The sequence below is a fragment of the Asparagus officinalis genome, unplaced genomic scaffold, assembly GCF_001876935.1.
Source record: "Asparagus officinalis unplaced genomic scaffold, Aspof.V1 AsparagusV1_Un89, whole genome shotgun sequence".
In the NCBI taxonomy this organism is placed as follows: domain Eukaryota; kingdom Viridiplantae; phylum Streptophyta; class Magnoliopsida; order Asparagales; family Asparagaceae; genus Asparagus; species Asparagus officinalis.
Genome location: NW_017972355.1, coordinates 82,608 through 94,647, shown reverse-complemented (window position 1 = coordinate 94,647; position 12,040 = coordinate 82,608). Strand labels below are relative to the sequence as shown.

The 12,040-nt window shown below is 36.8% G+C and overlaps 1 protein-coding gene, 1 long non-coding RNA gene and 1 pseudogene across 3 annotated transcripts in view; all 3 read right to left on the bottom strand.

Annotated features, from left to right (window-relative positions):
• The window catches only part of LOC109827208, a 1,934-nt pseudogene extending 380 nt beyond the window's left edge, over positions 1-1,554 (bottom strand).
• Positions 1,555-3,989: 2,435 nt separating this feature from the next.
• On the bottom strand, positions 3,990-6,849 carry LOC109827209. 2 transcript variants are annotated; one of them, XR_002243361.1, is made up of 2 exons: positions 6,119-6,849; positions 3,990-4,307 (listed from the first exon to the last, which is right to left on the bottom strand). It is a non-coding gene; the product is annotated as an uncharacterized LOC109827209 (long non-coding RNA). The 2 variants fall into 2 exon arrangements; XR_002243362.1 differs by having other exon boundaries at positions 6,511-6,849.
• Positions 6,850-10,200: 3,351 nt separating this feature from the next.
• Positions 10,201-12,040, bottom strand: part of LOC109827207 (probable polyamine oxidase 4) — a 9,772-nt gene continuing 7,932 nt past the window's right edge. The window contains exon 10 of the mRNA XM_020394174.1: positions 10,201-10,638. Within this exon, the coding sequence (XP_020249763.1) occupies positions 10,327-10,638 (312 nt within the window). The 3' untranslated portion in view covers positions 10,201-10,326. The remainder of the gene's footprint in view (positions 10,639-12,040) is intronic.

Genomic DNA, 12,040 nt, shown 5'->3' with positions numbered 1-12,040 from the left:
GGTCACGCGAGACGTTTCTCCCGTGCTAATGTCGGCCCGGAACACGCCCCAAAATCCCTCGTCGTCCTTGCGGTGGAAAAATATGACGCTGTCGCTTCCCCACGTCGGCCACCCGCCCTTCCTTACGACCAACCTGCGCTCCAAGGGCCTCTCTACATTCATCACAACAATACAAGTGTTCAGATCTTCGATCTCGCCGTTCCAACCAGCTTTCCTCTGGAACGACGCCACCGCTATCTTCTTCCCAGACGGCGACACCGAGGGGCTTAGATCAGCTTGCAGTTTTGGGGTGAGGCGGTGAGTTGCTCCCGTCTTGAGGTTGGTTTTATAAACTGCAGTCCAGGGCTGGCGGCGATCAACAGCGGGGTCCTTGGTGGTGACATAGACGAGATAATCACCGGCGACACAACCGCTGTCTTCCATGCGAACAACATCATCGGATGTGCCGAAAACATCGGCCAAACTGAAGACCTCGACGTTGTCATTAACGAAGCAAAGAGCTACGTGAAGGGTTTCGAGGTTGCCTCGTTCGGAGACGAAAACCATGCCCGAGAGGCGACCGGAGGTTATGCCGTCCTGATCCTCTTTGAAGAGGCCCAGCTGGGAGGCCAGTTTCGGGCGCATGAGGATAGTCTTGAGGCCCTCCGGTGGGATGACTCGGCCGTTGTAATTGTAGGAGACTCCATCGGTCATGGGAAGCTCATCTCGCTTCGACGCCGGTGGTGGAAGCCGGGGACACGAGAATACGTCCAGCGGCACCGGTGGTCGATAGCTTGAGAAAAAGGCAATGCTACCTCTCTTCTCTGCGGCCATCTACAATGATGATTGCTAATTTGTTAATTCACTCTAGCTAGTAGATCAGTGGAGTATCCAGGATCCCATGCATGCATGTTGGGGGCCAAAAATTAAATATAAACGTCGATCAGACCAAAATATATAAAAGATTGATTATGCCTGGCAGTAACTGCTAACGATCGAAGGTACAGATGCATAGGATTCACAAGAGCTACTGCATGAACTCCTTCGATGTAAGTTGTCGATTCTAAAATCGTGGGTGACGCCCTTTAATTAACAGAAATAAATTTATCAAGTAGTTGATCTAAAAAATCAAATGTCTCTTGCAACTTCTCCTTCAATACAAATAATGATATATTTTTTTAACAGTACGTAAATCACAATAACTTGTACATCACAACAAGCATCAACAAAGCATTAATATTAAAAATGAAAAAATAAATAAACACAAGAACAGGCTTGCTAGATTTGAAATTTTCAACAAGCCAACGACAAATCATGAATTTGGCTTCACTGCTGCAACATAGAACAATAGATATTAAGTAGGAATTAGCATTAAATTAGGGCATTTTGTTTCTCAATGTTGACAGAATTAAACCCAATTCCTCTGACTATACAAATACATAAACTAACAAGTATATTAACAACGAATTAATGTAGTGATTCTTCACCTTAATCGGGAAAATGCTTCAAAATTTTGACAAAAAATTTTGTTCGGGCCACGAGAGCTAACTGAGATTTAAGGTTAGACTACTTAAGAAGTGAAAATTGAGAACATAGGAATAGTTATGGTTGTGGCTTATCAAAGAGAAGAAGAGTAGGAGTAAGAAGTAAGGCTTTTTTTCTTTTTTCTTTCTTTTTTTTTAATTTCTCACGCGTAGGCACTTTCTATTTTAATTTTCTTTTATTTATTAAATGTGATTTGACTCTGTGTGTGGGGGTTCGATTTTTTTATTATTATTTGGGTTCAGGGGTGGGTTCGGGGGTTGTTCTCTCTCCGCTGCAGATGTTACTAATAAGCCATCTTCGAATAGCTAAGAATTAATATAGAAGGACCATAGGAGTCATCGGATTTAAGGGCCTTAAAATATAGTCCAATTTGGTGTTTATTTTTATATTTATGTTTGGCAACTAACATACGCTAGCTGGCATTGCCATTGTTTAAGTTGTGAATATTTTATATTAGTGCAAGTGGACACTTCATGTATTTTCGAGAGGATTTTTTTTTTTTTGGGAAAAATGTGTTAAGGCCCTAAAATCAGGAAGATGATGTGGCCCAGTCCCATCAGCTTTCCCCTTTTTTTTTTTGCCAAAAAAAACAAAATAATGTGGTCCAACCCAAAAGCCCACTTTTGTACATGTACTCAATGTATTTTTCAAAGCCTTCCGAAATTGCCCTCGTCTCACACCCAGGAAACCTTCCCCTTAACCCATAAAGAATGAGATCACAGACTTGATTAAATTCCCCTTAACCTTGGTTTAAATCTTTTCCTTTTCTTAAATTCTGTCATTTGATTAAATTTTAGTTATAATCACTTGAATTAATCTTTGTTATTGGTATTTAGTTATGCTGATTTATTCTGTAAATTAATGGTATTAGGGATCACAGACTTGCTATAGAGGTAAAAATCTCATAAGAAGATACTTAATGTTATTTTAATAGTTTTATTGTTTTATATTAATTTTGAGCTACTCCAAAGCATAAAGAATGAGATCACAAGCGGAAATAATGTCTTCCCCTAATAACTATATATGTATCTAACTAGTGGGAGAGAACTGGTTTTTATGTTGAGTTGGTTGGAATTATGCCATATACATTGCATGTCATGTCTTGTTAAAACCTGCTTGTATGGAGTTATTCCCTTATATCTATGTGAATATTGATGTTTTTTATTGTTGATCTAATCATTTTTCATTGTTAATTAATTTTAGCTTCATTTTATTTCTATATATAGGACGTATTGCCTTTATCTAGTTTTTATTTTTGATGCAGTTTGGCCTTGGTGATTCCCTTGCGCGGATTGAAGCTTGTTGAAGTCGGATGACATAGTGTAAATGTAATTATTTGTATTTCTATTCTATGAATGTAATCAAATATTTTTACTTACATTTTGATGTTGTGTACTAATATGTTCCTTGGTTCCCATTAGTAAAGCAATTTGATTGATGTTCTACTTTTATGAAATTGATCTATGATAATATAGGTTATCTGGATAGTTGATTAGTTGGAAAAGCATATGATCTTCCAGAAATATATTGTTCTATTTATTTGGTCATTTGGTAAAAAGCGTCGTGGTAGCGAGCAAAAAAGCATTGTTTTGAACTGTTGTGTTTGATCAGAGGCAACGATTTTCGGTCTAGGGAGGCAGTTTTGAACTGTTGCTATAGAACAAAAACGTGGTGGTGAAAATATTAACTACAAGTTGTACATGTTAAATTTTATATGTATATGTTAACTTTCACACAAACATGTTAGCTTTAACATGAATATGTTAACTTTCACTTGAAAATGTCAACTCTCAACGGTACATGTTAAACTTCTGATTTATATGTTAACTTTCAGCCGAACATGTTAACGTCAACGTGAACATGTTAACTTTCACTTGAACATGTTAACTCTCAGATGAATATGTTAACTTTCTGCTATATATGTTAAATTCATTCTAACATGTTGACTTTAACATGAACATGTTAACTTTTATTTGAAGACGATAACTCTCATCTGAACATGTTAACTTTTAGATATAAGAAATGATAATATGCTGCTAAGGAAATGATAATATGCTGCTACGAAAATGCTATTGTGTACTCAAACAATATCAGCTGTAAGAATGTAAGAAGTTTTGTGTAATGTACTTGTTTAGCTGGGGTATACTGTTTGTATTTCCTATAAAATGTCTTGGTGCTACAACTATCAGATGTATATGTTAACTATCATCTGCATATGTTAACTTTCTTATGAACATGTTAACTTTCAGCATAATATGTTAACTTTCACTATTATATGTCAGCCTTCTTTATAACATGATAACATGCAACTGAATATGTTAACTTGTTAAATGTACATGTTAAGTATTGACTTTTCATATTGACATTCAAGCAAACATGTAGCTTTTCATTTGAACCTGTTTAAAATATATGTTGCATCAAAACAAAACGTAAACATATAGTGGCAAAAGTACTAGAAAATACAATAAGAACAAAAAAGGTCAAGCTTGCTGCATTGTTTGTCATCCACATCAACTGTTTACACAACTAAACTAATATGCACAATACATACATGATTGATTCAACCAATCAATTTTTAGAACAACTTTCTCTCATCCTTATCAAATATCTCTGCTTAATTCTTTTGTTGTCATCCTTCTATTAGAAGTTCAGCTGATAGCCTGGCACGGATGACATCCGACTCAGCATCGGGAGTAGTTACTTGATTCGTATCAACCCCATGGATTATAGCCTTCAAATGTCTCTAACCACATGCTTGTTCTATCTATTAGAGCTTTCATGACCTGTAAATTTACCATGCAAGAGATGAAAATTAAATTGCATAACAACACAACATACAAAAAATCTAGATAGGCATATATTTAACATATTAAACTTGCATGGTCATCGGTACGGCCTCCACGTAGCAGATAAAGAAGCTCTAAAGAATCCATACTACTGTTCAACGTATTAACAATAATACACGACATAAAATATAACAGTAAGAAACAAACGTTAACAGTTGCTGATAAACATGCACATGTAACAGTGAAATGTAGCATGTACAAGCAAGCATTAACATAAATGTCCATAAGTTAACATATAAAGGGAAATATTAACATTTATACACAAACATTAACATGAGTGGATAAAAGATCACAGATAATATGCAACCAAACATGAATGAGAGTTACTAGAGTTACTAATAGAATTTCTGATTGCAAAAATTCCTAAGCTTTTTGGACCGAATTTCTATGCAAGAGTTCTTCAAGAATCCCCAAAACACCCCCAACATAATGATAACAATAATGCCACGCATTCTAAATGTGGTTCCAATCATTTGGCAGCCAAACAATTTCTGTTGTGTTTGATACATGAACTTGCAAAGCCACAACAAACACCTCATGGCTGACTCTCAGCTAGAAGAGGTGCAAACAAAATGTATCAACTATATTATAGATAGACATTATAGTCAAACACATGATTCATAAAACTCTATACCCTAATGAATGAAATGCATCTGGCAAGTGGACACGTATGAATGTAATGAAATCTGATATTTTTGCATATTTACGAAGATCTATTTCCTGTTCATAGGTTAATGAGGAATCATATTTACAAATTAACATGCACATCGTATCTCTAAAACTACCAGAAGCAAGCGGTAGTATCTAAGACATGCTACAAGTCCGGTGGAAGATGGAGATTTAAATTGTTCATTTGCACACCAATTTGGTAAAATTTAGTCATGATTATGGCACCTGCATATAACAAAAGTCAGGATCAATAATATGTTCTCTTTTGCGAACCTTATTAATGACCATTATCTCCATTAGCATGCAACTTGATTGCCCAAATTATCATGAATTGGCTTTGAGATCAAACCTGAACTCATCTCCCTCCCTCCCTCCCTCCCTCCCTCCCTCTCTCTCTCTCTCTCTCTCTCTCTCTCTCTCTCTTAATAACAGAGGGGGATAACATAAAAGTGTTAGTAATTAATCATAACATTCAATCAGTATGAACCCATACTGGAAAGACACGTCCTCTTTTATCACTTACGATAATTACACAAAAAGACAGGGTGAGTACTGCATAAAGATCCTAATTTTGTGCGCATGACATTTGCAATTGAATATCCTACTTGCATTGTTAAAGTGGACCAATGACTTACATGTATTAACATCTTAATGCCTTACAACAAGAAATTTGGTGACTGGTGAGCGAGAATCTCATGAAACGGACATGCCATAAAAAAGATGTTCAAATTGAGAGTTAAAAAGAAGAACTAATTAAACCAAGAGAACAATCTTATCAAGTTAGCTACGTGCCTCAATAGCTTTAACCACTTCATAATTGTATCAAAGACACATTTTAGGTAGCTTACAAAAAAGATGTTTCATAATATAACTCCTAGCAACTTCATGTAGGGAGATATTCATCCGAATACTCTCTCTTTCTTTAAATATTTCCACAATTAGGCTTGTTCATACAATATATCAGCAAGAAAAAATTGGAACCATCAATGACATGAAATTGGAAATCGATGGCACAATTGACAAAAAGAGCTCCTCCCCAATCTCAAGATTGAACAAAGAACAGATAGAAGGAAGTTGACCTCAATCTATCAATTCATGGTCAGCTTCGGAGCACCAATCAAGATCAAATCTTGTAGAGGACCCAAGATTCAGAGATGGACGTAGAAAGATTTGGGACAAGAGAGAGTGGGGTTCAAATAGTTTTTTCAAGGTGTTGGGTTTTAATTGGAGAGGGAGAGGGGCAAAGAGAGGGAAGAAGGTACATGAACCATGTGAATCAATGAACCTGAATCCACGCACGAGCCTAAAAGATGACGGAAGTTCTGTCAAAAAGATGATAGAAATTTCCATCAAATTGGAACCATCAATGACACACGAATCAAATCAAGTACATGTTCCCAGTAAAATTGATCAAGAACTCCTCCCCAGTCTCAAGATTAGTAACACTTCCACTGCTCACAACAGAAATTACCGTCAACAAACTTTCACCCAAATTGGTCTGGAGTAAAAAGGGAGAAGCTTTTTACTCTTCCATCGGTGGGTAAATCGAGGTGAGCTTGTGGGCGACTCTGAGAGCATCGAGAGCACGCCAGGCGTTAGGGAACAAGGAGAGCACTGCGCCCGTGGTCCTAGGCCCGTCGGATCTATCCAGCACGACGCTATGAACGTCCAGGCTCTGCAGCTCCACCGTCGTCGCCAGGCCGACGACCGACGATCACAACCTCTTGCTCCTCCGCCATTGAACTGATTGTTCTCTTGAGGCTGAGACTCAAAGAGAGAGAGAGAGAGAGAGAGAGAGGGAGCATTTTGGGGTTTTGTAAAAATGTTTGTCTCTGAGCTGTCTTGGAAATGTAAATAGGTGCTGAAAATAATTGTTTCATGTATTAGGGGCTTCGGCACACAAAAAATAACACGGGGGGCTAGGTCACATTGACTTTATTTTTTGTGGCCTTGACACATTTTTTCCTTTTTTTAAATGGAAACTCCCTCTGTTTACCCTTTCATAAGAACCTACTTGTACCACTTTCTTTAGTTAAAAACCATCTTGTGGCTTAGCCGTTCCGTTAGTTCAAAACTCCCCATTTAGTTTACTCTGTTAGTACAAAAACATTTACTCCAACTAGCTAGCATAGTGTACATGTGATGCACATGGACATACTTGAATATTTGCAATGCATATAGAAAACCAATAATGAGCATGATGCGAACTTGATGGTATTTAAATACAAATTTTAAAAATTTTGGTGATATTTAAATGAAAGTTTAAAAACTTCTTGGGACAGCTAAGTGTTGTTATAAACAAGTGAGAGTATACAAGTGAAAGAGTTAAAAACTTTACGGTATATATGTGCTGCCAAAATAAAGTGAGGATGTATAAGTGTAATGTAGTTGAAACTATAGAGTATGTCTACGTTGGTGAACACCGACACCATTAGTTGGGGTTATTTTAAAGCAATGGGTGAGAGAAAGACACTGGAGATTACAGGAGACATTGATCAATTTGCAATAGAAAATGGATTTGGTGGTGAAAAAAGCGATTAGAGAAGATAGGGTCGAAGTGTGTTCGACCAAAAGTGGTTGATTGAAAGTCATGGTCTTTGTATAAAATAAAATTTTGAAGGTGCTTACCGTAACCGTTCTATTTTAAAGATGGTTTTCATAAAATAATAATTTTTATACATAATTTAAATATTATAATTTATTAACAATAAAAAATTCGGTCGAAATATCACAAAATTTTTAAGCTATAGTACATAAAAATTGGCGGTTCTCATATATGCACAGAAGAAACGACCAATAAAAAACTACCACATAACAACTATAAGGGACAATAAAAATTTTTTGTCATAATCACAGAAAAATGATGGGTTGAATATATACATGGAAAAAAAGTTAAATAAAAAACTAGTACACAATATTTTAATAAGGGATGAATACTTTTTGGGTAGAAATCGCAATTCGTGGGCTACAGTGTTTAGAATAGTTCATCTACTATATGCATAGAAAAGACTCAAATGCAAAATTCACAAACTAATTTTTATGCATGATGACAATTTTTATGGGGTCGAAATCCCGCAAAACTTGTGAGCTATATATGCACAAAGAATGTCAAATAAAAATGCAATAATTTTTATGCAAATTGACAAATTTTTTGTGCTTAAAATCCCATAAGAATGGTGGGTAGCATACATGCATAGAAAAGAACACAACTAAAAAAAATTACCACATAATAATTTTCTGGATTTTTTTTAAAAAGACATTTTTTGCTAAATAATTAGTAAAATCGATCATTTGCTAATTATTTAGCAAAATCGACCTCTTTTTGGCCTGTTGGCCAAAAAGATGTCGATTTTAAAAAACACTCTGCTCAAAACATACGGGACTAATAATCTCGTATGTTTTGAGTGCACTAATCGCTAGCTAAAACAAAAACCAAAAGTATACGGGACTAATAGTCATGTATCTTTTCTTCTACTAGCGTTCCCCCATCACTCCTCAGCGTACACTTCGATTCCAATCCAACCAAAAGTATCTCATCTCCTTCGCCATCAATGGAGACAGAGCCCAAGCGCCTCTTCCCCGCCCATCGGCATGGGCACGAGCTCCTTCAAGCTCCCTCGACCGCCTCACCTCCCCCGTTTCTCCTCGGCCGCAGCCTCACCTCCTTCTAATCCCCCCTCCCCCCAATCTCCCGCTCCCTCTCCGCCTCCGTCCTTCTCCTACCTCTTCTCCTCCCTTCCCCTTCCCCTTCCTCATCCGCGTCATCGCCACCTCCACCCTCCGCTCCGCCCCCAACGGGCCCACCTCCTCTCCCTCGCTCGGCCTCACCTCAACCTCAACATTGAAGTCCTCTCCGGTGCCGACGAGGCCCGCCTCGTCTACCTCGGCATCCTCCACTTCCTCCCCGTCCTTCACTGCCGCGTCCTCGCTGTCGACATCGGCGGCGGATCCACCGAGTTCGTGTTAAGGTTTCAAGGTCAGATCTTGTTCTCGGCATCTCTCAACCTCGGCCACGTCACTCTCACCGAGTCCTTCGCCGAGCTCTTCGCTGATCTCCGAAGCCATGTGAGGACAAAGCAAATAAGTCTCCGTGAGGAGGCTACAAACCAAAACATACGGGACCAGTAGTCCCGTATGTTTTAGTTAATATACTAATCTCGGATTAGTGCACTTAAAACATACGGGACTACTAGTCTTGTATGTTTTGAGCAGGGTGTCTTTCAAAATTGACTTCTTTTTAGACTGTTGACCAAAAAATATCGATTTTGCTAAATAATTAGCAAAATGGTCGATCTTGCTAATTATTTAGCAAAAAAATATCTTTTTTTAAAAAAACCCAATAATTTTCAAGTAGACTGACATGATTTTGCTGTAATAATACCTCAAAATTTTTGAGCTATGGTCTATAAAAATTGTGGGTCCCATAAATAGAAAAAAAATCAAGTGAAAAATCTGCATAACAAATTCTGCACCGGATGATAATTTCTTTCAATCAAAATCTCATGAAATTCGTGGGTGATACTCCATAAAAATGATGGTAGCATTATCTTAAAAAATAACTCAAATACTATTTAAAACATAATAATCGTAAGGTTTTTTTTTCTTCCTAGAAGTCACCTTAAGATAGAGTCATTATACATAAACCACCTTTTATTTATACGTAATTACAATAGATTTGGGTTCCAATCAACCACCTTCCAGTCAAGTTTTGCTTTATAAATCTAAAAATACCCTTAAAATTTTCACATTTAAGGCACGTTACTCACTTTGCTAATGCCACTTTGTTAATGTTTAGGTTTAGCTAAAATACAAGTCAAATCCAATAACATAAATTTGACTACGAGGTGGTTAATTGGAACAAAAACCCACTAATTGTTTATGTAAAAATTGAAGATGAAATGTGATTTATAATGACTACTTCTAAGGTAGAAGGTGATTTCCAGAAGAAGAAAAAACATGCTTGTAAACAGATCCCTTCCAGCAAAATATCTCGGCATGTCTTGGAATATGGCAAATTATCTAGAAAGGATTTACAGTCCATCCTGGATAAGTTGAAACACTAGCTCTTTGGGGAAAGCGCAAAAATTTGCCCATTGATGATAAACTTGTCCTCATCAATTCTAATTTAACTAAAAAAATACACAGAAAGTGACCGCAAAGATTTAACTAAAAAGATCAATTTTATTAATAATGCATTCATAAACTAAACATCCATAGCAACAATAAAAAAAAGGAATCTGTCTTCACATAAATAAAGAGTATAATTAATAAATTGGAAACTTAATTATCACATTCTAGATATCTGCAGAGGAACCATGACCTCAGTCATTTCCTCCCTGCAAACGATCTTGAACAAGTCGGAGATGCCATGACGAACTGAGAGACGTTTTCGACACTCTTCGGCAGCATCAATACCTGCGCTGTACGCTCCATGAACAGATCCAGAATGGTCTGTGCTCGTTGCTTCTCCGGCAAAATAAAGATTGTCCACTGGGGCCTGGAGCCGCTGGCACAGATCGGCAGGCTTCCCGACTAAATCACACGAGTATGACCCGAGAGAGTCTGGATCTGATCCCCAACGCGACATTAGATATTGTGTCTGCACATAAGAGAAAACACGTCAGTTGACCGTTTCATGAAGAACTAAAAGGATTCAGATCCTCTCTACCAAAAAAGTGGTGGAGAGACCAATGCTATATTACACCTATTGATTAATTTAGTGGATACTTGTGATTTGTTTTTAGTGCGAATTAAAAATGGATGCAATTCATGGGAGTACTCGGAAGTGCTATATTTAGAATGAGTCACAACCATACAATAGACAAATCAACGATTGGAAGAAAAAAAAAGTAATCATCTCGCCACTGGTTTTTTTTATAATGGAGATGATCCTACTCTATTTCTATTGGTGACGGAAATTGGATAATTTCTACGTTTATGAAGTAATAAGCCAACTAATGGAAATACACGTGTATATCCATTCAGGTGCGATATAGAGATGCTATGGATATATGAATGAGATGCTTAACAGTTACGGAAACATGTAAATTTTATATGACACCGTTTAGCGTGTAAAATTACAGCTCCTACCATAACTTCTGATTTTGGGTAAGTGAAAACTGAAAGATCTTAAAGATAACATCAAAATTGTCAAGGTTCAAAATAATCGAGGTTCAAATCTATCTAGATATCAATTTAAAGATCTCATGAAAAAAGATTTACCGATTACTCATATGTCACGGATTACTCATATTTCAGGGATATATGAATGAGATATTTTAATTGTCCCTCAAATACATAAACAATTAATCCCAACTGTCAGTGTAAAATTATAGATCTCACCATAAGTTCTGATCTTTAGGTAGTGAAAAGAAGGTAAAGATGATATCAAGGGAATCCACCAACTAGATGCGCATTCAGAGAAGAGTTCATGGGAAAAGGTCTGCTACATTACTACCATTTCATATGTCACGGATTACTCATATTTCAGGGATATATGAACGATATATTTTAATTATCCCTAAAATACATAAATAATTAATCCCAACTGTCAGTGTAAAATTATAGATCTCACCATAAGTTCTGATTTTTAGGTAGTGAAGAGAAGGTAAAGATGATATCAAGGGAATCCACCAACTAGATGCGCATTCAGAGAAGAATTCATGGGAAAATGTCTACCAAATTATTAACATATTAATCCCAACTGTCAGTGTAAAATTATAGATCTCACCATAAGTTCTGATTTTTAGGTAGTGAAGAGAAGGTAAAGATGATATCAAGGGAATCCACCAACTAGATGCGCATTCAGAGAAGAATTCATGGGAAAATGTCTACCAAATTATTAACATAATCCCAACTGTCAGTGTAAAATTATAGATCTCACCATAAGTTCTGATTTTTAGGTAGTGAAGAGAAGGTAAAGATGATATCAAGGGAATCCACCAACTAGATGCGCATTCAGAGAAGAATTCATGGGAAAATGTCTACCAAATTATTAACAT